Source organism: Paroedura picta, chromosome 1, assembly GCF_049243985.1.
Source record: "Paroedura picta isolate Pp20150507F chromosome 1, Ppicta_v3.0, whole genome shotgun sequence".
NCBI classification, from domain to species: domain Eukaryota; kingdom Metazoa; phylum Chordata; class Lepidosauria; order Squamata; family Gekkonidae; genus Paroedura; species Paroedura picta.
The window spans coordinates 99,798,832-99,825,492 of NC_135369.1; the positions used below are offsets into that span (position 1 = coordinate 99,798,832).

At 42.2% G+C, this 26,661-nt stretch overlaps 1 protein-coding gene across 4 annotated transcripts in view; it reads right to left on the reverse strand.

Annotated features, from left to right (window-relative positions):
- The window catches only part of MTHFD1L (methylenetetrahydrofolate dehydrogenase (NADP+ dependent) 1 like), a 188,879-nt gene that overhangs the window by 143,599 nt on the left and 18,619 nt on the right, over positions 1–26,661 (reverse strand). For all 4 annotated transcript variants that reach the window (XR_013233610.1, XM_077349937.1, XM_077349954.1 and 1 more), the window contains exons 8-11: positions 23,071–23,179; positions 17,067–17,164; positions 15,518–15,615; positions 2,385–2,558 (exon numbers count right to left, since the gene is read on the reverse strand). Coding sequence is in view for 3 of the 4 variants with exons in the window: in XM_077349937.1 (XP_077206052.1) it covers positions 2,385–2,558; positions 15,518–15,615; positions 17,067–17,164; positions 23,071–23,179 (479 nt within the window). In the remaining variant the exon portion in view is untranslated. The remainder of the gene's footprint in view (positions 1–2,384; positions 2,559–15,517; positions 15,616–17,066; positions 17,165–23,070; positions 23,180–26,661) is intronic.

Below are 26,661 nucleotides of genomic sequence, written 5' to 3' on the forward strand. Positions count from 1 at the left end.
TACATACAAAATTCATAGCACAAGAAAAACATCCATGGCTTAAAATATATGAGGAAACAGTTTACAAAATACACCTGGCAAGCATACTAAGCCTGAGAACCAAGCTGTGCAGCATCTGTTGCTAATCTTCGGGTTTTTAGGTTTAGAATAAACCCTGGGATGATGCATAGTTTCAAAAGCCTTGTGAATTACTAAGGCCCTTTAAGGGGAGGGGAGTTATATCAGTACCTCAACCTTGCTCTCAAGGAAAATAATGCTCTTTGGAAGGGAGTCACTGAAAGCACAGAAGTGGTAAGGTAGAGGGGGAGCTTAATTTTTTCCCTACCCAGTGTTTCTTAGTGCCAACAATGTTGACATTAGTGGGGGTTCCTACTATCCTTATATTTGAAAAGAAGAGGGTATCTGGAGCAGAGACACAGATGTGAAGAAAGGATCAGCTCCTTCTTCTATTCTCCGTCTGCTGCTGCTCCTTCCCAAACTGGACTGGCAAATACTCCAGAAGTTAGAGACAGAGTTCAACGAGATCTGAACACAATGGAAAAATGGGCAAATGAGAACAAGATGCAATTTAATAAAGATAAGTGTAAACCTCTGCATATGGGTCAGAAAAATGAAAAGCATGCCTACTGGATGGGGGATACGCTTCTAGGTAACACTGTGTGTGAACGAGACCTTGGGGTACTTGTGGATTGTAAACTAAACATGAGCAGGCAGTGTGATGCAGCGGTAAAAAAGGCGAATGCCATTTTGGGCTGTATCAACAGGGGCATCACATCAAAATCACGAGATGTCATAGTCCCATTGTATACGGCACTGGTCAGACCACACCTGGAGTTCTGTGTGCAGTTCTGGAGGCCTCACTTCAAGAAGGATGTAGATAAAATTGAAAGGGTACAGAGGAGCGTGACGAGGATGATCTGGGGCCAAGGGACCACACCCTATGAAGATAGGTTGAGGGACTTGGGAATGTTCAACCTGGAGAAAAGGAGGTTGAGAGGGGACATGATAGCCCTCTTTAAGTATTTGAAAGGTTGTCATTTGGAGGAGGGCAGGATGCTGTTCCCATTGGCTGCAGAGGAAAGGACACGCAGTAATGGGTTTAAACTACAAGTACAACGATATAGGCTAGATATCAGGAAAAAAAATTTCACAGTCAGAGTAGTTCAGCAGTGGAATAGGCTGCCTAAGGAGGTGGTGAGCTCCCCCTCACTGGCAGTCTTCAAGCAAAGGTTGGATACACACTTTTCTTGGATGCTTTAGGATGCTTTGGGCTGATCCTGCATTGAGCAGGGGGTTGGACTAGATGGCCTGTATGGCCCCTTCCAACTCTATGATTCTATGGATATTACTAGAAAAAGGAGCTGTCTAAAATGTGCATTGCATGTAGCTAAAAAAGAGGCATACTGTTATGTGTCATTGGGCCAGTCCTGATGTTCTTGGTTTTTTATTGTTTATATCTGGACTTCCATGTTTGTAAACAACTTCTTTCTACATTCAAGAACAAAGAGCTCTGCTCATCACCAAACAACAAGAACAATACAGCTTCCTACGGGTTAAGCTCTGAGGGTTCGGGAAATATCAGGAAAGACTAAGAGAAAAAGATCTTCAACTGCTGAGAAAAAAAATCAACCCATCAAAGACATCCATCAGGTTTGCATTTTGGTATAATTTATATATATATTATATATTATATTTATTATATTTATATACCGCCCTCCCCGAGGGCTCAGGGCGGTTTACATAATAACATAAGAACAATACACGGAACAGTCTTATAAAACATTTGAGTAACCGTGCAATAATAACTGATAATTGTAAACACATAACATTATAATTGTATAACCAATAAACAATACAACGTTGTAACATACAAACAGGTCCAGGTTAACCCCCAAATACTGATCAGCAAAGCAACATACAATCTTCTGTGCCTGAGTGATTCGACTTCGGAAAGAGCTCTCACAGAACCATGGACGTGCCATGGGAGCAGAACTATTCTGCTCTAAGATGGTGAAAAATTTTAGTTGAACGATATCATGGGAAAAGAGTTTCAGAGATCAGGATAAGCCTTACTGGAGACATGCCTAGACTGAAAACCCCAGGAATTATATGTAACCTATTTGTTTTCTAGTCAACAAAAATATTTAATTATACCAGTAAATTCTATGTCACCATCATTAAATTATTGAAAAATGTTCCCCAAGCAACAAAATAATTCAGAGACAAGACAAGGGAAAAAAAACCCTTTTCAGTAATGGAGGGAGAATATTTTAAATGTTGTGAGTTAAATCTGGGGAAAGCATACCTATTAAATAAAATACAAGTTGCATGTGTGTTATGTAAGGGAGTGCAAGTGAACAAAAATGAAACAAAATATTTCTTACCCTGCAACCAGCACGTAATTTCCATCTGGCTGATCCTTTAACCTTTCCAACAGGGACAGACGCACTTTGGCTTTGGTTTGGCCATAGATTTCAATTTCATTTGTGAGCAATCCTATCTCCCTGGCTAGGACATCAACAGCTTTTGGACTCTGTCCTCGGGAAATCTCAATATCACTGCAAAAGAAAACAAACTGGAGCCAGGAGATCTCTCACAGCTTTGGTGGTCAAGAGCAAAGCAGACAGCAGCAAATCTTGAAAACAATGGAGTTACTGTAGGCAATTCATGGTCCCTTCTCTCAGCCCAAACTTAATTATTCAAACTATAACAGTCAAAGCTGATTCTAAAAGTTACTGAAGAACATTGCCTTAAGAAAAGGCGATAGCAATAGGAAGAAAAACTCTCATCTCTCACATGTATAAATTTAAAGAGCGAGCGAGAGATAGAGGATGTATTTAGTAATTGTCTTCATTTTAGAAAAGCCCCCAAAACACACATTGGTTTCATATTTGCTCAGACAATAAACACATGCATTATTTGGCTATTTTATACTTACAAAGGGAAGTCCAGGAATTCATAGAATTACAACTAAGAGAGATGTTTACACATGCTGTGAGTTATATTGGGGACTGATGATGTGACCTTCAAGCCCTACAACTCTGCTGTGAGATGGTATAATTTAAAAATAAAAAGGGAAATAAAAGGCAAAGAAAGAATACTGTAAGCATGGCAATTTGTAAAGAGTATATTGTGGCTAGAATAAGGTGAGTCTTTTCATTTGTACCTGACACAGTTTTGGTTGCCTGAGAAAACATAACACTACCTTTAATCTTGAAAAGACATTGTTAGTGTAGATTCTGGTATGTGGACAAAGGCTTCAAAGAATAACCAGAAACATCTTCAAGCTTCTCTGTATAATCTTTCCAAATCTTCCTCACTAACAGCAGTTGCTTTCATCCTGCCTGCCTCAGCATGAATTCTGGCTAAACAACCTTCAAGCCTCTCATAAAAAGGCCATGTGGTAGATTATAGTAGGCTGTGAATGTACATCTGGCAGTAGACAGAACAGTACGCCTTCACCTGAGCACCTGAGGAAGGGAGATGGATCTGTATCCCTTTGCCTGGCTAGCATCACTGAATGAGGCAGCAAGCATTCTGCCTCACTGCCCTGGCAGTGCTGCTGGTGATTAGTAAGCAAGCTGGTTATGTGGGGCAGTTTTATAGCACCTCCAAGGGAAATGGTAGCTGGGAAATGGTAGCTCAGAGGAATGAGTGAAGGCACTCTAATCACTGTTTATCGAGATGAACTGGGATTCAGTGGCCATCTGTGAGCCAAATCCTGGTTTTCCAAATCAACCACATTTAAAATTAAAATGGTGCTTAGTGATGTCAAGATAGGACTGTTGTTGGAAAAAGCCTGGAGATTAGGGGGAGATCAAGGACCTTATAAGAGTATAATGCCAGAGAATTTATCCTCCAAAGCAGCTATTTTCTACACAGGAACTGATAACTGTTGTCTGGGGGATCTGCAGTAATTCTGGGAGATTGCCAATATTCACCCTGAGGTTGGCAACACCATGTCTGAACTGAGCTTGTCTTTTAAAAAAATGTTAAGAGTTAAACTGTATTTTGCACTCAGACGTCTCTGGAAAATATTCCAGATTACTTCATATTCCAAAATAATCACAAAACTAATGGACCTTAATCTATCATCAATCCCCCACCCCAAATACTATTCTTAGACCACAAAAAGAAGAAGAGAAGAAGAAGAGTTGGTTCTTCTATGCTGCTTTTCTCTACCCGAAGGAGTCTCAAAGTGGCTTACAATCGTCTTCCCTTTCCTCTCCCCACAGCAGACACCCTGTGAGGTGGGTGAGGCTGAGAGAGCCCCCGTATTCCTGCTCTGTCAGAATAGCTTTATCAGTGCTGTGGCGAGCCCAAGGTCACCCAGCTGGTTGCATGTGGGAGAGCATGAAAGCAAACACAACTCACCAGATTAGAAGTCCACACTCCTAACCACTACACCAAGCTGGCTCTCAAAGGATCCTGTGAGGTGAGAGAGCCCTGATATCACTGCTCGGTCAGAGCAGTTTTCTCAGTGCTGTGGAGAGCTCAAGGTCACACAGGTGGTTGCATGTGGGGGAGCACAGATTCAAACCCAGCATGCCAGATTAGAAGTCTGCACTCCTAACCACTATACCAGCCAGGAATATGCACTGTTGTTGTTAGGTGCGAAGTCGTGTCCGACTTATCGCGACCCCGTGGACAATGATCCTCCAGGCCTTCCTGTCCTCTACCATTCCCAGGAGTCCATCTAAGTTTGCACCTACTCCATCCACCTCATTCTCTGTCGTCCCCTTCTTCTTTTGCCCTCAATCGCTCCCAACATTAGGCTCTTCTCCAGGGAGTCCTTCCTTCTCATGAGGTGGCCAAAGTATTTGAGTTTCATCTTCAGGATCTGGCCTTCTAAGGAGCAGGCAGGGCTGATCTCCTCTAGGACTGACCGGTTTGTTCGCCTTGCAGTCCAAGGGACTCGCAAGAGTCTTCTCCAGCACCAGAGTTCAAAAGCCTCAATTCTTTGATGCTCGGCCTTCCTTATGGTCCAACTTTCACAGCCATACATTGCAACTGGGAAGACCATAGCCTTGACTAGACGCACTTTTGTTGGCAGGGTGATGTCCCTGCTTTTTAGGATGCTGCCTAGATTTGCCATAGCTTTCCTCCCCAGGAGCAAGCGTCTTTTAATTTCTTTGCTGCAGTCCCCATCTGCAGTGATCTTGGAGCCCAGGAAAATAAAATCTGTCACTATCTCCATTTCTTCCCCATCTATTTGCCAGGAATTGAGAGGGCTGGATGCCACGATCTTTGTTTTCTTGATGTTGAGTTTCAAACCAACTTTTGCACTCTCCTCCTTCACCCGCATCAACAGGCTCTTTAATTCCTCTTCACTTTCTGCCATTAGAGTGGTATCATCTGCATATCTGAGGTTGTTGATATTTCTCCCTGCAATCTTGATCCCAATTTGTGACTCCTCTAATCCCGCCTGTCTCATGATGTGCTCCGCATACAAGTTAAATAGGCAAGGCGACAGTATACAGCCTTGCCGAACTCTTTTCTCAATTTTGAACCAATCAGTGATTCCATGTTCTGTTCTCACTGTTGCTTCTTGACCTGCATATAGGTTTCTCAAGAGACAAATAAGATGCTCTGGTATTCCCATCTCTTTAACAACTTGCCACAATTTTTTGTGCTTCACACAATTAAAGGCTTTAGCATAGTCAATGAAGCAGAAGTATACACTGAGACAACACAAAAATCCATAATTAGAAAATAAATATTAGTTAAAAGGCAAAATCAATGTATGACATTTATAGGCCACACCTACTGATGAATAAAGACTGAGTTCTGAGGAGGGGGTGTTGATAAGTGATCTATTTAGTATTTTATCTTGGAATGTACTTCATAAGGATGCCTTCATCCAAAGTCTCCTAAACCTGCTCTGAGGTAGACATGGAAATCCTAGACATATAAATGCTTCTCCATTCACTGCAACTTTAAGGAATCTAACATGCAAATCATCAATGTGGGTGCAGAACTACTGACAGCACAGTCACAGGGAAAGCCTGTGATTACTAGGCTCTGCAGTTATATCCTGCAGAAATTCCTTGCTAGGAAAAAAAGGTGCATATCAAAGAAGGCCTAACCCATGACAAATTGAGCCTATGAAGTGGGCATGGTTAAATGGACAGAAGTGATGATTCAAGCAGGTAGCCCTGTTGGTCTGAAGCAGCAAAACAAATTTAGAGTCCAGTGGCACCTTTAAGACCAACCAATTTTATTCAAGGTATGAGCTTTTGTGCGCATGCACACTTCTACAGAAGTGAGATTGGATTTTTTTTCCATTGGAATTCCAGTTAATGCTGAAAAATACTCAAAACTTTCTGAAAAAAATTTCATCCTGTAACATGAAAAAGAACCAAACTGGGGGTGCTGCCCCATCCACTCTCAGCAAGTCAAGTCAAATCTTTATTAATATGGTACTAGACCAGTAGTCAAATTACAAGGTACATAAAAACATCTGGCATTAACAAGATAAAAGAATCATTGATAATTTAAATATTCTAAAAAAAGATAAAAACATTCCAGCTATAAGAATCATTCTGGTTTTAAAACTCACAAGCATTATCTCAAGCAATTGAGACTATCTCTACCTAAGTTGCTCCAAATCCAACCAGCTCTTCCTTGTTTTGATTGCTCTCCAAGCAAATCTGGCCATGCATGCTACATCCTGCTCTTGCGCTGGACTGAATCAGCATTAAAATCTCTTTCAGCTTAGCTCTAAATGGTTCCAAACAAAACTCTTCACAGACTCAAGTTCATATTAGCCTGATGCACAGACTCCACAAAGAAGAATTGTTGCACATCTGCTAGCAATGATGTGCCACTAACATGGGCATACATCTTATCATGTGCAAATGATGTGCCACTAACATGGGCATACTTCGTATCACCAGCAAAAGGCCTGAGATTGCCCATGCTACAGACTTTCTTGAGCTAAGTGGGTGCAGGCCTCACCACTAATTGAGGAGGGAGGCCATGGGGTAAGAGCAGGATATCATAAACGAACATTAAAAATGGGGAAAGGAGAGGAAGTTTGCAGCTACTTTGAGCATTTTATTATGTAGACTTTTGGAAGGGAAGTCCTGCAGATCTTAAGGTACCATCTTTGGAAATAACTAGTGGTATTTCCAAAGATGGTACCTTAAGATCTGGGTGTTCCCAGAGCCTAAAGCAGATGTTTTCAGTTTCGATTCTTATCCTGCTTTCCCATCCCTTTCAATGAATTATCCATCTGTTTCACTATAAAATTGCATATTATTGAATAAGAATTTATGATATCTTCCATCTGGCCACCGATGTCTCAGTTAGATGTAAAAACAGACATTTGTGCAGTTACAACAGCCAAACAAACAGAAATCCTACCACTTGTAAAATATTTACATCTATTTAATCTAACCCATAACACACCATACAAGGTTGACCTACTGTTAATTTAAGTGTATTTTCAGTGGTTATGTTTTCTGTTTTGGCATGCTGGGAATGTATTTACTGGATCTGTAAGAGCTTCCAGATATTGACTCTCCTTCCTGTAGCCATCTGGAAATGTATGTCCTATTGAAGGTTTCTGAACATTAAAACTACATGCATTTTCTCTCAAGAGAATAGTTTCTAAAAGTGAGGCTGGATACTTTAAAAATATTTTAATATATATGTTATAGAAACAAGACTTGATCATATAGCTGACAGAATTTTCAAACTACCCCATACTAAGTTTTTCCAAGTCAGGAAAATAATGTGGATTTCTTCTCCAGCTGTTCATACACAATTCTTTAGGAGGCACAGTATGATAGCTTGAACACTCTCCTGTTCCCATCATGCCTACGACTGTAAGGTGTATTGCAGTCATTCTGCCTGAACAATTATGGAAGAAGAAGATCCCACAAATCTTTCATGCTTATGGCTGAATCACACACCAAGATCAAGGAAACACAAAAGTGTTTATATTTTTCCATCATGACTACCAAGAGGTACCTTTAGCTTTGTAAGGAGGAATGCGACTGCAAACCTCCATCTTTATTTCTGGTTCACTTTAAGCAAGAATGATTAGGCCAGGAGAGTCTGCCCAGAAAGCTTTGTGTATCAGAAACGGGCCAAACACTGGCTCTATAAGAGATCAGTCTTATCCAAGAGACTTTCTGGCTGTCACAAGAGTGATGCAATTAATCTGCACAAGGAAGGGCTGGGGCCATTTGCTCTTTTCCTCCACTCTGGCACAATGAAGACAAAGGAATCGTGGCTAGTGGCTAATCACCTAAAAGTATTATTTCCCTTAATGTCTCTTCCCAATGAAGTCATCCCTCCGATAGCTTCTTCTTGTCCTCAACTGCTGGCCCCTCATACATCCTTTTATTAATTTTAAGAACTGGCTCTGCCTAAGATTTTTGATCCCCCTTCAAGGATCGCTGCCTTGTTGTGGCAAGGGGGCTTCCGTAGTTCAGTGAAGCTATGAGCTATGCCGTGCAGGGCCACCCAAGACGGACAGGTCATAGCTGAGAGCTCTGACAAAAGGTGATCCACTGGAGAAGGAAATGGCAAACCACTCCAGTATCTTTGCCATGAAAACTCTATGGACAGTTCCAATAGGCATAACGATATGACGCTGGAAGATGAGCCCCTCAGGTCGGAAGGTGTCCAATATGCTACTGGGGATGAGCAGACGGCTAGTACGAGTAGCGCCAGAATGAATGAAGCGGCTGGGCCAAAGCCGAAAGGACGCTCAGTTGTGGAAGTAACTGGTGGCGAAAAGACAGTCCGATGCTGTAAAGATTTTTATTCCATAGGAACCTGGAACGTCAGATCCATGAATCAAGGCAAGCTGGACGTGGTTAAACAAGAAATGAGAAGACTGAACATCGACATTTTAGGAATCAGTGAACTAAAATGGACAGGAATGGGTGAATTTAATTCAGATGACCATCAGGTATACTACTGTGGGCAAGAATCTCGCAGAAGAAATGGAGTAGCCTTCATAATCAATAAGAGAGTAGGAAAAGCAGTCTTGGGATACAATCCCCAAAATGACAGAATGATCTCAGTTCGAATCCAAGGCAAACCATTCAACATCACAGTGATCCAGGTCTACGCCCCAACCACTGCTGCTGAAGAGGATGAAGTTGATCAGTTCTATGAAGCCCTACAACACCTTCTAGAAGCAACGCCCAAAAATGATGTGCTTATCATCATGGGGGATTGGAATGCTAAAGTAGGAAGCCAAAAGATAACCGGGATAACAGGCAAGTTTGGCCTTGGAGTACAAAATGAAGCAGGGCACAGGCTGGTAGAATTTTGTCAAGAGAATACAATGGTCATAGCAAACACTCTTTTCCAGCAACCCAAGAGACGACTCTACACATGGACATCACCAGACGGTCAACACAGAAATCAGATTGACTATGTGCTCTGCAGCCAAAGATGGAAAAGTTCTATCCAGTCAATAAAAACAAGACCAGGAGCTGATTGTGGTTCAGATCATGAGCTTCTTGTTGCAAAATTTAGGCTTAAATTGAAGAAAGTAGGGAAAAGCACTAGGCCACTCAGGTATGAACTAAATCTTATCCCTGACGAATACACAGTGGAGGTGACAAATAGATTTAAGGAATTAGATCTGATAGACAGAGTGCCTGAAGAACTATGGACGGAGGTTCGCAACATTGTACAAGAGGTAGCAACTAAAACCATCCCAAAGAAAAAGAAATGCAAGAAATCAAAATGGCTGTCTGAGGAAGCTTTACAAATAGCTAAGGAGAGAAGGGAAGTGAAAGGCAAGGGAGAAAGAGAAAGATACACCCAATTGAATGCAGAATTCCAGAGAAAAGCTAGAAGAGATAAGAATGCCTTCTTAAATGAACAGTGCAAACAAATAGAAGAAAACAATAGAATGGGGAGGACCAGAGATCTTTTCAAGAAAATTGGAGATATGAAGAGAATGTTTCATGCAAAGATGGGTATGATAAGGGACCAAAATGGTAGGGACCTCACAGAAGCAGAAGAGATCAAACAAAGGTGGCAAAATTATACAGAAGAACTATACAAGAGCGAGCTTAACATCCCTGATGACCACAATGGGGTAGTTACTGACCTGGAGCCAGACATCCTGGAATGTGAAGTCAAATGGGCCTTAGGAAGTCTGAGCAACAATAAAGCTAGTGGTAGTGACAGCATTCCAGTTGAACTATTCAAAATCTTAAAGGACGATGCAGTAAAAGTGCTACACTCTATATGCCAGCAAATTTGGAAAACTCAACAATGGCCACAGGATTGGAAAAGGTCAGTTTACATTCCAATCCCAAAGAAGGGCAATGCCAAAGAATGTTCAAACTACCGCACCATCGCACTAATTTCTCATGCTAGCAAAGTTATGCTCAAAATCCTACAAGCTAGGCTCCAGCAATACGTGGACCGAGAACTTCCAGAAGTACAGGCAGGATTTCGAAGAGGCAGAGGAACTAGAGATCAAATTGCCAACATACGCTGGATCATGGAGAAAGCTAGGGAGTACCAGAAGAACGTCTACTTCTGCTTCATTGACTATGCTAAAGCCTTTGATTGTGTGGAGCACAACAAATTGTGGCAAGTTCTTAAAGAGATGGGAATACCAGAACATCTTATTTGTCTCTTGAGAAATTTATATGCAGGTCAAGAAGCAACAGTGAGAACTGAACATGGAATCACTGACTGGTTCAAAATTGAGAAAGGAGTTCGGCAAGGATGTATACTGTCGCCTTGCCTATTTAATTTGTATGCAGAGCACATCATGAGAAATGCGGGATTAGAGGAGTCACAAATTGGGATCAAGATTGCAGGGAGAAATATCAACAACCTCAGATATGCAGATGATACCACTCTAATGGCAGAAAGTGAAGAGGAACTAAAGAGCCTGTTGATGCGGGTGAAGGAGGAGAGTGCCAAAGTTGGCTTGAAACTCAACATCAAGAAAACAAAGATCATGGCATCCGGCCCTCTCAATTCCTGGCAAATAGAAGGGGAAGAAATGGAGATAGTGACAGATTTTATTTTCCTGGGCTCCAAGATCACTGCAGATGGGGACTGCAGCAAAGAAATTAAAAGACGCTTGCTCCTGGGGAGGAAAGCTATGGCAAATCTAGACAGCATCCTAAAAAGCAGAGACATCACCCTGCCAACAAAAGTGCGTTTAGTCAAGGCTATGGTCTTCCCAGTTGCAATGTATGGCTGCAAAAGTTGGACCATAAGGAAGGCCGAGCGTCAAAGAATTGAGGCTTTTGAACTCTGGTGCTGGAGAAGACTCTTGCGAGTCCCTTGGACTGCAAGGCGAACAAACCAGTCAGTCCTAGAGGAGATCAGCCCTGACTGCTCTTTAGAAGGCCAGATCCTGAAGATGAAACTCAAATATTTTGGCCACCTCATGAGAAGGAAGGACTCCCTGGAGAAGAGCCTAATGCTGGGAGAGATCGAGGGCAAAAGAAGAAGGGGACGACAGAGAATGAGGTGGATGGATGGAGTCACTGAAGCAGTAGGTGCAAACTTAAATGGACTCCGGGGAATGGTAGAGGACAGGAAGGCCTGGAGGATCATTGTCCATGGGGTCGCGATGGGTCGGACACGACTTCGCACATAACAACAACAACAACAAAGATTTTTGGCCAGATACTCCCTCCACATACATTGGGGAGAATCTTGCTAGTTGCCCCTCCCGCAAAGCTTTGTCTCCTAGAATTAATTTTCTTATCATAAATTCAGGAAACAGGTCTATTTCAGGTAACACTACAAGGGCCAAGTATGTATTAGACATCTCTCCTGTCCTGTCCCACTCAGTTCATAGCTGTCATCACAATTAGAAGTCAGTCTTCTGCCACCGAATCTGCCACTGACTGAAAGAGGATTTAACTCTTAGAACCCAAGCCTAAGGCAAACCACTGTTTTATCATGCAATGGCCATATTTCCTTTGGTTCCCAGCTGACATACAGACAGCCATGTAACTACTGAGGGAACGTGAAGGCATTCCTAGCCTTTTTCCATATAGATTTCTATCCCCTTTCCTTATAGAAACAGGAAGGAAATATGCAAACATTCTGTCTTTCCAATGCCAGGCAAAGAGGGCAGAGAAGGCACATACTTTCTGAAATGGACTGTCTGCATCTGCCTATTGCTGGATTTCATAGTATGCTACAGCTACCATTCATTCAACTGTGTTGTCCTGTGTGGAAAAGACCCTGAATTAGTGAATGAATGCTACTGTTTAACAACACCACAATATAAAACAGCCTTAGTCACCATTATATAACAAGGTAACTCTCAACTGTCCTGTTCCATACCCTCTTCTTCTCAGTCTCTTTTCCTTCTGTCTCATCAACTCCCTATCCTCTTTAATGTCAACAGTGACAAGCAAGGGCCCTGGTTGAAAATAAATTAAGTGGATCAATACAATTTGAACTTTAAATGATTTTTATGTGCAGTCTCCATTTGCTGCATGAAATATGCTTTAAAACTAGAAGGGACAGAAAGGGAGGCAGGGGAAGAAAAATTAGTACCTTTTTCTGTTTATCAGTAATTATTTGCTGCTTCATATTCATATTCATATTCAAGAACAGCAGAAGGCCAAAGAGAGGTTTACTATCCAGCAGGATTAAGCCGCACAAGCTCTTGCTAAAGAAAAATGAGGTCTTCAGGAGAATCTAAATAAATCTGAGAAAAACAGGAATTCCTGTTCAAAATGCCTAGAGCAGTGGTCCCCAACCCGCCGGGCCGCGGCTCCTTCTTCCCTCCCCCCCCCCGAATCGAGAAGCTCGCCAGGCCGCAAGCTAATCGGCCGCTTTAGCAATTTGCTCGTGGCCCAGAGGGGAAGCCGCGGCCGCCGGCGCAAACGCGCATGCGCAGCAGTCCGCTCATGCGCGTTTGCGCTGGGGCTGCCGCGTGTGCACGGGCCCACGGGCCGCCCTCTCCGCCCACTACTCCGCAGTGTTCCGCAGCAAGCGGAAGCTGGTGGACCGCTGGCCTAGAGTACAAAAATATGAGAACGTACATGGATCTTTCCTTAATTATACAGTAAATAGCTTCAAAGCCTGTCCTAAGAACATGTCTTGAAAGGGTCCCCTCGCCTGGCCCCTGGCCAGGCAGCTTAAGGCGGCTTTGGGCCGCAGCTCCCAGCCAGATGAAGGCAGTCAGTAGCAGGCAGTCAGTAGGCCCTCATTACCAGGCTGTTTCACAAATATATAGAGGAACCATGGATGATACCCATCTATCTTATATTAGATTGAGTTTTTACATTGGAGTGAATACTGTGTGTAAGTGTAACTCTGAATCTGCCACTGATTAAAAGTCAATTCCCCACTCCCTACCTGACACCTAGCCATGCCTAATCCTTGAGAGAAGAATATAGGTCCACAAGTTAAATAAATGATGGGCTCATGAGAGAATTAGAGGCAAACCTTTTACCATAATACAGCAAGATTAGAACAAAGTTAGAGTCCAGTACAGCCTTTAAGACCAAATTTTTATTCAAGGTATAAGCTTTTGTGTACATACACACATCTCTAGATATAACAGCAAAAGCCAGAAGTAGTATCTGAAAGTGTGCATGCACACAAAAGCTTATACCTTGAATAAAAATGTGTTGTTCTGAAAGGTGCCACTGGACTCAAACTGTGTTCTGCTGCTTCAGACCAACACAGCCACCCACCTGAATTTACAGAAATTTTATTTATTTATTTATTTAGATTTTTATACCATCCTTCCCTATGGCTCTGGGCGGTTTAGTTTCATAACCCCCGAAATACATAATCCAGGTGTTTTAAGTTTGTACTTTTTGTATCTTCAAAGCACTATGTTGTTGTTAGGTGCGAAGTCGTGTCTGACCCATCGCAACTCCACGGACAATGATCCTCCAGGCCTTCCTGTCCTCTACCATTCCCCGGAGTCCATTTAGGTTTGCACTGACTGCTTCTGTGACTCCATCCAGCCACCTCACTCTCTGTCGTCTCCTTCTTCTTTTGCCCGGAATCGCTCCCACCATTAGGCTCTTCTCCAGGGAGTCCTTCCTTCTCATGAGGTGGACAAAGTACTATATACTCATTCAAATGCTAGCCTATTAAAGAATTTTAAAGAATTAAGAAATCACTAGCAAAACATGAGACAAAGGTCCACAGAAAGCATTCAGTAGTTACCAACTCCAACCCCACACTGATGATACCTGGCCTTGACTACCTCCCTTCTGCTGCCCCTCGCATGACCCTAACTGAGATCATGACTCCTTCAAAGTTGTCCTGTTTATGAAGGAGGACAGGATTATGTATTCCCAGTTCTGCATGACCATCCTTTTCTGGACCATTTAGAGCAGTGGTCCCCAACCTTTTTTAGGCTGGGGACCTGCAGGGCAACTGCCCCGCCGGCGCATCGCGCATGCGCGGCACCACCGACTGCGGCCCGCCCCCCGCCCGCACCGCCCACGTGACTGGCGCCCCCCTCCCTCCCTCGCCCTCCTTCCTCCCTCTCGCATTACGGCTCGCTCCTTCGGCCGGCTGTTTCGAGCCCCGCGCGAGGCGCTCAGCTCCATTGTGCGTCCCTCCGCGGCTCCCTCTCAGGGACTTGAGGCCCCCTGGGCACTGGATGCTGCCGCCACTGCCGCCCTTCGGCCCGCACCGCCATGGCGCTTGCCGCGGGGCGCCGCACAACCTCCCGCGCTTGAAAGAGGCGCACCACTGAGCACAAGCCCGGGCGAGGCGCTGGCCAGGGCGAGTCGAGGCGCGGCCGCTACCACGGCCGCTGCCGGTAGCCCGTCCGGGGGGGCCACACCGCCCCTCCTCCCGCCCCGTGCCCGCCCGCCGGGGGGGTTGCCGCCGCTCCCCTTCCTCACTGGCCGGCTGGCTGCGGGCATCGGCGCGCGATGGAGACGGAGGAGAAGGAGTGCGGAGCGCTGGGCGACCACATGGCGCATGTGCGCATGCGCGATGCGCTGGCGCAGCCCTGATTCCCTCTCCCCCCCTCCCACAGTAAGAAGCTTCCCGGGCCGCAAGCTTGCGGCCTGGGAAGTTTTTTACTGGGGGGGGGGCAGGGAGAGGGAACCGCGGCCTGGCGCCATGGCCTTCGCGTCCCGCAGGTTGGGGACCACTGATTTAGAGGTCTCTTATCTGCAATATCACGGAATAAAACATCACTGCTGCTATTAATGTAGTTGTGATTAACTACCTTTGTCTCACTTGTATTCACAAATGTGCTCCCTTCCCTAATTAAATATTGAATTCAAATAATAGTGATTTACTGTACCATCCTAAACAGAGTTACAACCATCTAAGTCTACTGCCAAAAATCCGTTAAGATGCTTTGGATTGTACTGTTAGTCATCTTCCAAATGTGTCACAAAGCTGCTACCTCACACCTTTTACCTTTCATAGTGAACCTTCATTAATTCATTACATAGTTAAGGCGAAAATCACATTGTTAATGGGAAAATGATATTTTTTTAAAGAAGAGATCAACACACTTCAGATGGGGTTTAGTTGAGTGGGGTTTAGCTCTGTAGAACTGTATTCTTCTTACCTGGGAACAGGTGAATGGGATTGAAGTTTCAAGCAACGGAGATTCCATTTCTTACACTGCTGGGCTTGTACCCATCTCTCACTTAATTTTATCAAGTTCTTTTAAGAAGAGACAAAAGGAAAAGATAGCTAATTTATTCTCAATCACATTAAGGTGAATGCCAAGAACACCCTTTAACTTTGCTCTTTTGGTTTACAAAACATAGTGAGTATATAAACTGAATGAATAAATAAATGAATCCCCCATTTTCTGTGCCTCTTTCTCATTTATCTAGGAAAGCTTCTAAATTAATTTCAGATCTGCTGAACTGAGACTGCACTTATTTGGTCTGAATATGACTACTGCACACTTGTAAATAACTGCATGTGGGTAAAATCACAGCAAAGGATCTTGTATGATCAAGGTACATGTGTGCTGGTATCGACAACATAAGTTGGAAACTGGGGTAGGCTGCATGTGAACAGTAATATGAACTATGACTAGAAATTAGAAACTGAAGAGTACTTAAGCACATATATATGTGCCTCTCCTGAAATGAGAGTAGATAAGCATCTTCCCCAGAATCCCGAGGAAATCTTACTTGAGAATTTATTAAGCACTTATTTGCTCTGACATGAAATTAACCTATTTGCTCTTTATTTACTTTTATTTATACCCTTCCTTTCAATCCAATGAGGACTCAAAACAGCTTACATCATTACCATCACCTGTATTTAATTTTCATAACAACCCTGTGGGGTAGGTAGAATAGAGATTTGAACTAGGATCCTCCCAGATCCTAGTCCAACACTATAACCACTATATCACACTGGCTTTCAACTTGTATGTTTACCTTTTAAATTGCCTGTCCTGCTGACTTGCAAGAATCCAGGTTCACAGGCAGGCAGGCAAGTTGGGCAGGAACTGAAAATCAGAAATCTGTACAAGGGGCAAGCAAGGCCTGCAGAGTAGGAGTTTAGCAATAAGCTCCTAGCCAGACTAAAGCACAGGCTGCTTAATAGGCAATGTTGAACCAGCAAAGTCTGTGAGACTCAATATTAGGGAACCTAGAGCTAGACTCCAGATCCTGCAAATATCTAGTGTTACGTCCTTGATATTGCCAAGATCACAAAAGCTGAATCTTATGCCTAGGAATGGCGAGAGTGCTGGAAGCCCTCATCTGCCAAGCATTATTATTATTATATGTTCATTTTATTTATATTAGCATGCAAACATCAATACAGTCGTGATGTGACTCTGTCTTTTCCGCTCCTGGGGAAGACAGCGCAGGAGGAAGACAGGTTCACACAGCGGGTTCCTGGCATGCTGGTTCCAAGAGAAGAAAACATGTTTGGGAGCCTTCTGTTGGACAGGAGGAATTAATTCTTCCCCAGGAGTTTGTAGAGTCCACAAAGCCTTGGGCATAGTAGGAACCAAGGGGAACTCCTCTTCAGAGTCTTTTCCCTATGTGCAGGCTGAGCTGAGGCATGCCTGGACAAAGCCTTTCCCTGGAAGCTTACAAATTTCTATATGTTCTGATCCAAAGCAAGTTGAGCAATGTATTACTAACCTGCAGGCACAATGCCATTGCCAGCTGATTTACAACTTCACCAGGAGTCTGGTCACTGTGCTCTACAGGATGTTCACCATAACTATCACTATACCATCCTGTAAAATGAAAAACAGTTAATAGGAAGAAAACAAAACAAAATGTGCTGAAAAAAGAAAAAACGCAAAATGTACTAGTAACTGTCGACATGCCGGTATGCAACTTAGAGACAATAGAGAGACATGCCCAAGTTTATGGGGGGAACCAACTTCTGCTAAAGAGTCCTGACTTTTTATTGTATATAGGTCAGTGATCTATCGGTGGAAAGCACTAATGGTGTCCTGCCCCCAAATGTCCTGCCCCCATCGGTCAGTCACCAATCTCCTGTATACCTGTTGGCTGTGTGTACAAAGCAGCTAAAAGCCAATCAGGGTCAATGGAAGGCTGCAGGAGCCAGATGGGAGAACAGTAAAAAAAAAAAAATCTGTTATACTGTCAGCTCTTGTCAGAGATGGCCTGACCCTTCAGAGAGTGCAACTGGAAGGATCCTGTCAGGAGACTTTACAGGTCTCATAGCTTGGCTTTTAGGGAACATAGGCTAATTTAGGGAATGCTTTATTATTTTGAATGTATTTTTATTTATCTTCTTTAGAAAAACAGTGTGGGTACAGAAAATGGAATGAGTTACACAACGTTATTACATTTTTCAAAGTGAATCATGTAGTTCACAATGTATAGGATAAATATTTTGGGGACCCTTCAGTGTTTTCATCTGAATATGTTAATAAGGATGCTATAATTGACCAACCACAAGGTAACTCACAAATGCCAAGCAAGAAAAATGTAATACATATTGCAGATGTACACAAATTAATCTGTTCATGGTAATAACCTCTAAAAAGTCCTAACTCACATACCATCCCACAGTATCATAGTTACCAAAAAATATATCCCGGATTGAGAAAAGAAAGCTACAACGAAGGCCAAGAAACCAATACAGCAATCTAAAAAGGTGTTGCTAATGAATTTTTAAACCTTAAACCTGCTTCACTAAAATGAAACCAGCAAATCTGCCATCTTCCCCCCACCCCCAACCAGTTTCTGGTGGGAAAATACAAAGTGCTACAAGACATTCAACAGCTTTCTTTTGCCTAAGCAGGAAATTGGACCCTTAAGGCAGGGGTCCCCAACCCGGTACCGGGCCACAAAGGCCATCGTACCGGGCCGTCAGCGGCCGCGCCTGCCTCCCCCCCTGCAGCGAGAGGGGGGGAAGAGGCCGGTGCGGCAGCTGGCGCAGCAGCCGGCGCGGCAGCAACACTAACGCACACGTGCGGAACTGCCGTGCATGCACGTTTGTGCCCCCTGGTGGCCAAAACGCGCATGCGTGGCAGTTCCGCGCATGCGCGTTTTTGAGCAACTGTGGCAGCCGGGCCGCTGGCTCTCCCCTACCCCCGGAGGCGGTCCCCGACCAGATGAAGGTTGGGGACCGCTGCCTTAAGGTATTTGCTAGGGCCAATACAATACAATTTATGCCGTGTGGAATGTGCATGAAAAGGCCAAGGTTCAGCTCACCACTTAGCCATAGAAGATCATTGGGCAGTTGGGCAGCAGTTGAACTGTAGATAATAGACTGTTGGACACTTTGGGTTTTCTTATATATCTCTAAACAAAAGAACACAGCTCTTCTGGCTTTTAAACAAATGGATGACAATAAATGAAGACAGCACCCAAAAGCAGAGTTTAATTGTGACGGTAGAGTGTAGCAGTGACCTTTGTTTTGATACTCTGAAGGTATCCACAATGATGTTAGAGGAAAAATAGGGAATAAGCAGTCTGTACTAGGACTAAAACATCCCAAAGCAAGTTTTCAGGTTATCCAAAATAATTTACAAGGTTTGATTTTAAACAACAAATAAAAAAGAAGAATGGAACTATCAAAAGCTTTGTGATGTTTTAGTTGGGTCCTATAAATAATAATAATGCCAGAAAGGAAAAAAGAAGTCCAGACTTGTTTTATTTTCCTAGTAAAATCTATCATCCTGCCATCGCTTTCCTTATGAGACCAAAACTGTTACAAGAATATGCCTATTTTTATCTATGAAATACATGGGTGAGAGACATTAAAATGCTTTAGGTCACAGTGTTACATTCCGTCTAAATTACACCAAGATAATAATCATTAACATACATTAGAATTCTTGCTAGAATGCACAGAAATGGCCTTCCTTCTAAAATCATCCATCATCTCCCATTATTTTCTGTTTCTGAGCTGAATATGTGATGAAAGACTGGGCAGAATAAACTAAATATTCCTTTCACCATCTGAACACATCAAAATATATGAGCTGCTTTGAAGATATGAGCTGCTTGGCCTAAGAGTCCAAAGCAAGCAAATCTGCTTTTGAGCTGATCTGATCCACTTTTCTCCTTCAGCTTTGCCCCACAATTGACTGTTTACGCACTGGAGGTTTCATACTGGGCTGCAGGCTGGAGTTTTAGTCATGGCAGGTTGCCCCACCTCTTCCTGCACCCACACAGGGGAGCATTTGGCCTGGTACACCCCATCCGCCCCCCATTTGTGCTCCTGCACGGAAGCTGGGGCAGTGAAGTTCCCAGTGCGTAAACGGTCATAGTCTCCCAGCTTGAAAGTAACTGTCTGAAACAAGCAAACAAAGCCTGCAGCTTAACAGTACTTTTCAGAAAAAAGCTAAGGATTCAAAAGTGTCCACTGAAACAAAAGCCTGACATCCAGAAAAACAGAGTCTACATCCACTGGGTGAAGCCAGTTGCACAGTAAACAGATACAGCATACAGAAAGCTGAGTTTAATTGGGAAGGAAGAAAGCAACTTCCCTCTAGTCAAGTGAGCTACTTGCCTTCTGCTTTTGTTCACACAGCCTCGTGTGTCTTGTAACACTTCCTAAATGTTACTACACTGCAAGTTTTAGCTTTCAGTAGCAAAGATAATCAAGACATTAAAAAAAAGATTATACTCCTAGCACTAAACACACACAAGTGCAAAAACATTTCAAAGGCCTTTCATTTGTGTTTGCATACAGTCCTTCAAACTCAGTCTTCTGGAAAATTTCAATTTAGAGTAGTACTTAGAGCACTTCACTGGAAGTTTAGAAATACAGACAGAAAGAGCCATAAATTCACCACAGCTACAGTGATGTTACACTAGGCTCTCAGCCAGAACAATATAAGAGAGGAGGGACCACATGAGAATCCCCCCTCCATTCTACCAGAACAATCTTTGTGTTTCACAGAAATATGTCAACCTACATGATTGAATATTTCATGCCTTATTTAACCAGCACGGAAATAGCATGGGGACATTTTCCAAAGTTCTTTCAAACATTGCATGCTAAGAACCTTGCTGAGTGGAAGTACAAGTGGCCATGAATGGCGGTGGGTAAAGAAAAAATACCCTTTCCATTTCTACCTAAATTAGCAAAGTTCAATGTACTGAAAATACTTCTCCCTGATGGTAACTGCATTCTTTTTAAAAGCAATGCACTAGTCCCCATTGTGGCTGAAAACGTATGCTTAAGAACCAACATGACCACAGGCAAGATCTTCACTAATAGAATGTGAATCACACTCCTACAATCTCTTTGTAGCTGCTATTCCATATTTTGGCCAATATTTCCCATTTTACAGAAAGCACTGATATTCTCTGAAACTCCATGGACTGAAATAGATCATAGCATAAGTAGAATTTAGAACTAAATCTATATGTTTGACCTATAATACATATATACCTTGAGTTCACAAGCAAAATTAAAATGCACATTTTGACATATTGAGGATTCTGAAGATGACAGAGATTTACTAACTGGTCCGGATTGCCAATAAACCCTGGTCCATATTGAATCTTGAGTATTCAGTGTGATGACTCACAACTGAAAATATGAATAAATCTCATGGAATGTCATTTAATGTCAGGAAGTAGCTGGTGATGTTTGCAAATTCTCTGTAGACTTAACTCTGTGACACCTTATTGGCATGTTACAGTCATCAAGTTATGAATAGACATATTTGAATCACTGAAGAACATATTCCAATCAGTGTTCATCCATAGAATGCTTCTTGTTCATCCATAGAATGTAAAATGCACTACAATACAGATCTGTTTTTGAAAGTATTTGGGGAATCTACTGAAATTTAACCATACTACTTTTTAACTCAGTGTAAAAAATGAGCACCTTAACAGGCAGCTCCCATCTCAAATATGAGAACATGAAAAGCAGAGAGAACAGACAAGGATGATAACCAATTAGAAATATAATAAAATATGAGCTACTGGAGGACAACCTGCCTGTGTACAATAACTGCTAAACAGGAAGATCTCCTTGATATATCAGCATTATCAGTAGGCTGCATGAATTCTGGCAAGCCCAAGCTGCCAGAAACCAAGCCCTGACTTGGCTAAGACCCTCCCTCCCTCCCTTCCATTTGTCTTTTTGCCTCTCTGCAGGGGCCCGACCAAGCAAAGGACAGCACCCTCATTACACATACCCCAGTTTGCATCTTCCAAAAGCAAAGGGAGATCAGATGTTCAGACAGTGTAAGCGGCAAGTTCTGTTAGAAATCTTTCTCCATTTCATTTCTTTTATTTGTTTCTGCACCATAGCACTGTAGCTTGTATACAGTCTAGAACTGTGACACTAAAGCTTGTATTTTTTAAGATATAAAAAGACTGACTGGCTTTTCACATGTGAGCCTTGGCTGTGGTCAACTCAGTGTTACCAAAGAGCCCTGTTTGATGATCTTCCTGTCATCAAACGAAAACGTGGGGGTAACCAGGAGGTAGTGACAAGTTATAAGCCTCCCCCCCCCCCCCCCCGCACACACACAAACACACCTTAGAAGAGGGAGAGAGCTGCAAGCGGTTCTTTCTGAGGAGTGGCTTTTCCTCAAACAAAATTACTTCACTATGTTAACTGGTAACGGCCTGTCAGACCCTAGGCCAGAAACATTACTGCAGCTTGTAATTCTTATATGTCACTACAAAAGAATAGTTATAAATTAAACACTAATCATTTGGACTACAAAAGATTATCTCCAAGGAATCAGGGGGCGAATTTACTGGCCAACTACATGAAAATCAAAAGGAAAAAGCGTTACCTATCCTGATCATCACTGCAAGCTGTCTTCTATCACTACACCTGCATAGTTTTTGTAGCTTTCATTAGAGGAATTCATATAGAATTATAAGAATGGGTACACAATCTACATGAATGAGGCAAAACAATAACCACCCAAAAACACAAGAGGAAAATTGATCAATCTCAGTTAATGACTCTTAGCAACATTTAACTGCTGTGAACTCACAGATGTTAAAACAGAGCATCCTTAAACTATGAGATAATTTCAGATATCTTTTTGAAAATGTGACATTTAATATACATTAAAAATAAAATGTATTAAAGTCGGTTGCTGCTTCTCTTGATGCTACAGTTCTATGTAACTAAAACAAGTATAAATATATGTACATTTTGCAATTAAGTGCATTCTTCCTGTCAAAGGTATGTGTTCCATGTATTTAACGTACATATTTCCCTTATTTCTGAAATAATACATTATTTCATAACAATCACTAAAGAATGTTTCTGCTGTTCTTTCAAGGTTATTCAAGTAGACAGGATATTATAAAAACATGCACAGACATTGTACAGGCAGTGAACAAAACAGATTTATCTTACTGAGGTTTTGTCTGATTTTGTCATTATATGCAACATGTAGGGCAGTGTTAATATGCAACAACTTTAGGGTTACACTGAATGGTCATTACATAAATTGCTCAACATGCCCACTCTTGTACCAAAGAAACATGATCAGCTCAGACCACTAAAACCAAGAAGGAACTAAAGCATCAATCAAAGTTTCTGACAATTCATCAGATTTTCTCTGACAGAAAAATACTTCACAAAGGGTACAGAAAGGTATGAAAACGGCTCTCTGAAAGCTGCAGATATATACACATTAGTTATATTATATTATTTAGCATGAATTCCACTCACCTTGTAAAAAGTCATAAGAACAGTTCACAGTGGTCATCTCAGACATCCACATGACTGGAATCTCTTTGGGTTTGGCACTGCCTACAACTACCAAATCAGCATCATGAAGCTAAAGGACAAATTTGGAGGGGAAAATATACAACAGAAGATAAAAATTAGTACACAGTGTTGATTTTTCATCTGTTGAATGCACTTTAATAAGAAAAAAGGATTAAATGAACATTTATCTGCATTACCAATAAATCCTAATATCAAAGAATCCCAATAAATAGTTATTTTTGTGTTTTATCTTGGCGGACTCCCATCCAAGTACTAATCACGGCTGATCTTGCTTACCTTCCAAACTCTGACAAACTTAGGCTAAACTAGGTTGACAATGCAAAATGATCCTACGTGGGTCATAATATCTTGTACTGCAAGGTGACACTGTGCAGGCAATGAAAATAGCCATCTGTTCACAAGATCAGACATTAACACCAGGGCTGGAAGAATCTATTTTCCAGCCTTCTATCATTTTAAATTTGGTAAAATTCCAGCCTGATGAAGATATCTGGAGAGCTCAAAAGTTTATACAATGTTTTGTGTCAGTCTCAGTTGGTTTACAGGAAACAGATACAGATAACAACAAAAGTGCATCTAGTCAAGGCTATGGTCTTCCCAGTTGCAATGTATGGCTGTGAAAGTTGGACCATAAGGAAGGCTAAGTGTCAAAGAATTGAAGCTTTTGAACTCTGGTGCTGGAGAAGACTCTTGCGAGTCCTTTGGACTGCAAGGCAAACAAACCGGTCAGTCCTAGAGGAGATCAGCCCTGATTGCTCCTTAGAAGGCCAGACCCTGAAGATGAAACGATATACTTTGGCCACATCATGAGAAGGAAGGACTCCCTGGAGAAGAGCCTAATGCTGGGAGCGATTGAGGGCAAAAAAAGAAGGGGACGACAGAGAATGAGGTGGCTGGATGGAGTCACTGAAGCAGTCGGTGCGAGCTTAAATCGACTCCGGGGAATGGTGGAGGACAGGAAGACCTGGAGGATCATTGTCCATAGGGTTGCGATGGGTCGGACACAACTTCACAACTAACAACAAGAAAAAATCTGAAATGACATCTACACAAATCTCACTTGCAGATCTTTGTTGATTTTTGGGAAATAGTTTGTCTCTGCTCTGACAGTGCAGTAGAGACAATTTCCCATCTTTTATCACATTGTGCTTTGCATGACAAAGAGATAAAATGGTTAATTATCCCCCTCCTCACACACTATAATCTTCTAGAAAGTTTTCTTAATCACATATAGGGCTTACTTGTGGATACTTACCAGACGATAGCTGTAGTACGGTTTCACGTGCAGTATCAAAGTATTGCTTCATAGTGACTTGCAAACTAAAATTACTCCTAAATAACCTTAGTAGATAATGATATAGCTTTCAGAGTTATTATCTATTTTTATATATTCATGTTCCACTGCCTATTTTGTATCTGTTGTTATTTGGTTGAGGTCGACCTGTACCATCACTTCCCAAGGGCCCTCCTCCTGAGCTCCCTCCTATGGCACCCACTAGGCTATCAGTATGAGTTACTGTAATGCTTTCTACGGTTCCATGTTGCTTTTTTCATTTCATTCATCATTGTTAATCTAAGTTATCTGTACTGTTTCATGTGAACTGCCCTGAGCCTTCGGGGAGGGCGGCATACAAACATAATAAACAAAAAAACGAACTAACTAACTAACAAATAAACAAACAATGATGTAGTTCTGATACAGATATGTTTGGATATTTCATTCTTCATTAATGAGATGCAATTTTTAATGGTTGTTTTTGTCTGAATTAATTTAACATTTGCTTTATGTTTAGAAGAAGAATGGTGTCAGTCCCATTTATTAATCAATATATTAATTTGCCTATCTCTACTGTGTCGTGTTGGAATACTTACTGTTTGATGACCGTGTTAATAAACTGAGTGATGCAAAATAGATACTTCAGGTAATTGCAGCCAAATGTTATAAGAAGATTCAGAGAAGTGCTAACATGCACCCAAGGGGTAACTAGTTTCATGTTGCATAATTGGTTTCAAAAGCCATTAATCAGATCACACTCCAAAGAACAAAATTTTAAAAGCCACACTAAGCTATAGTTTAAGCAACAACTTCGGAAAAGAGCAGATACAGTTCTCCAGAGGCTCAAGCCTCTTACCAGAACTTGCCTTCTCCAGGCTGAGGAAGATTACTACCAACTGATACTTGGAAATTTTAGCTAAAAGCAGAATACAGACTACCTCCAATGAGATTTAAATTGAAGTAAGTTTAAAAGAAAAACACCCACTCCCAAGATAAACGTCTACTGCCAAGAACAGTAATGTAGGCACTGTAAGCCAAATATGCAATGATAACGGCCCAATGTAACTGTATATTTCACATAATTGCACAACCTTCCTACCTAGAGGGTTGCATAAATATTGCCTTCCCCTACAGTTGGAATCAATCTCTTAAAATGACATTGTAAAACCCCACGATCAAATTTACGATCCTTTGTTTGTTCAGTTAAAATATTAATAGGTATAATGAGAATATGTAGGTAGATTATAAATTAATGAATGTATGGCAAGTTGAACGTGTAAGAAATAAAGAACCATGTTCAGAAATAGAATAAAAGAAAATTTTTTACTCATCTTAGTCAGTGAACCTTCACATGCTTATTTAACTTTACCTGGACTTTGTAGGTGGGACATGATTCCAGTCTTTTCTAGCCAGGAACACTCATTAGCCTTGTCCCCAAGTTTGAACACAATACATACTTTTGTTTATAGGTGTGTTGAGTAATTCTCAGGTTTTATTCAACACATGGACAACAAAACATGTAACTGAAAGCCCATAGTTTCATTTGCAAAGTTAACAAGCATTAGTTTGTACACAGGTGTATGCACATACATGCAAGCTGTACATGCATTCACTGTAACATGTGAACAGAACTACTGGGTTAGATCCAGTGATTGTTGGATTCAGTGATCAGTCAGCAGATGCTGATGATGGTCACTACCCTTTCTCACTTTCCTTGTCACAGCAGCCTTTGCCAACCCCTGGGTAGTTAATTCCCAAGGTCACATGACTCAAATGGAGTAATAGCCATTTGGATTAATGGACTCCAATGAGTCAGGGGGAAATGGGGCAAAATCATCCTTCCTACCTCTTCCATCAGAGAATATGCCTCTTCTTGGAGCAGAGTGCTATGGATGGAAAAAGGGAAAGGGGTGGTTTTTTCCCCCTTCCCTTTGCTCATTAAAGCTCACCAACTTGCATATGTATTGTCTCACATGTCCTGTGACCCCAGGAGGTCTGCTACTTTAGACTAACACAGCTACTACCTGAATCAATCTATCTGGTAGCTTTCTTATTTCTGGAGGCCAGTACAACTACAAACTGTTGCCTCAATTTCAACCCATTCATCACACCCGCTGCGTGGGCGTGGTCCGCGCCGGCACGGCCCGATGCCCTGCCGGTCCCCAGCCTCAGAAAGGTTGGGGACCACTGCCCCAGGGTACAATGGAGAATCAGTCTGGGGGTATCCGGGGCTCTGAGGTGGTTGGGTTTTTGAG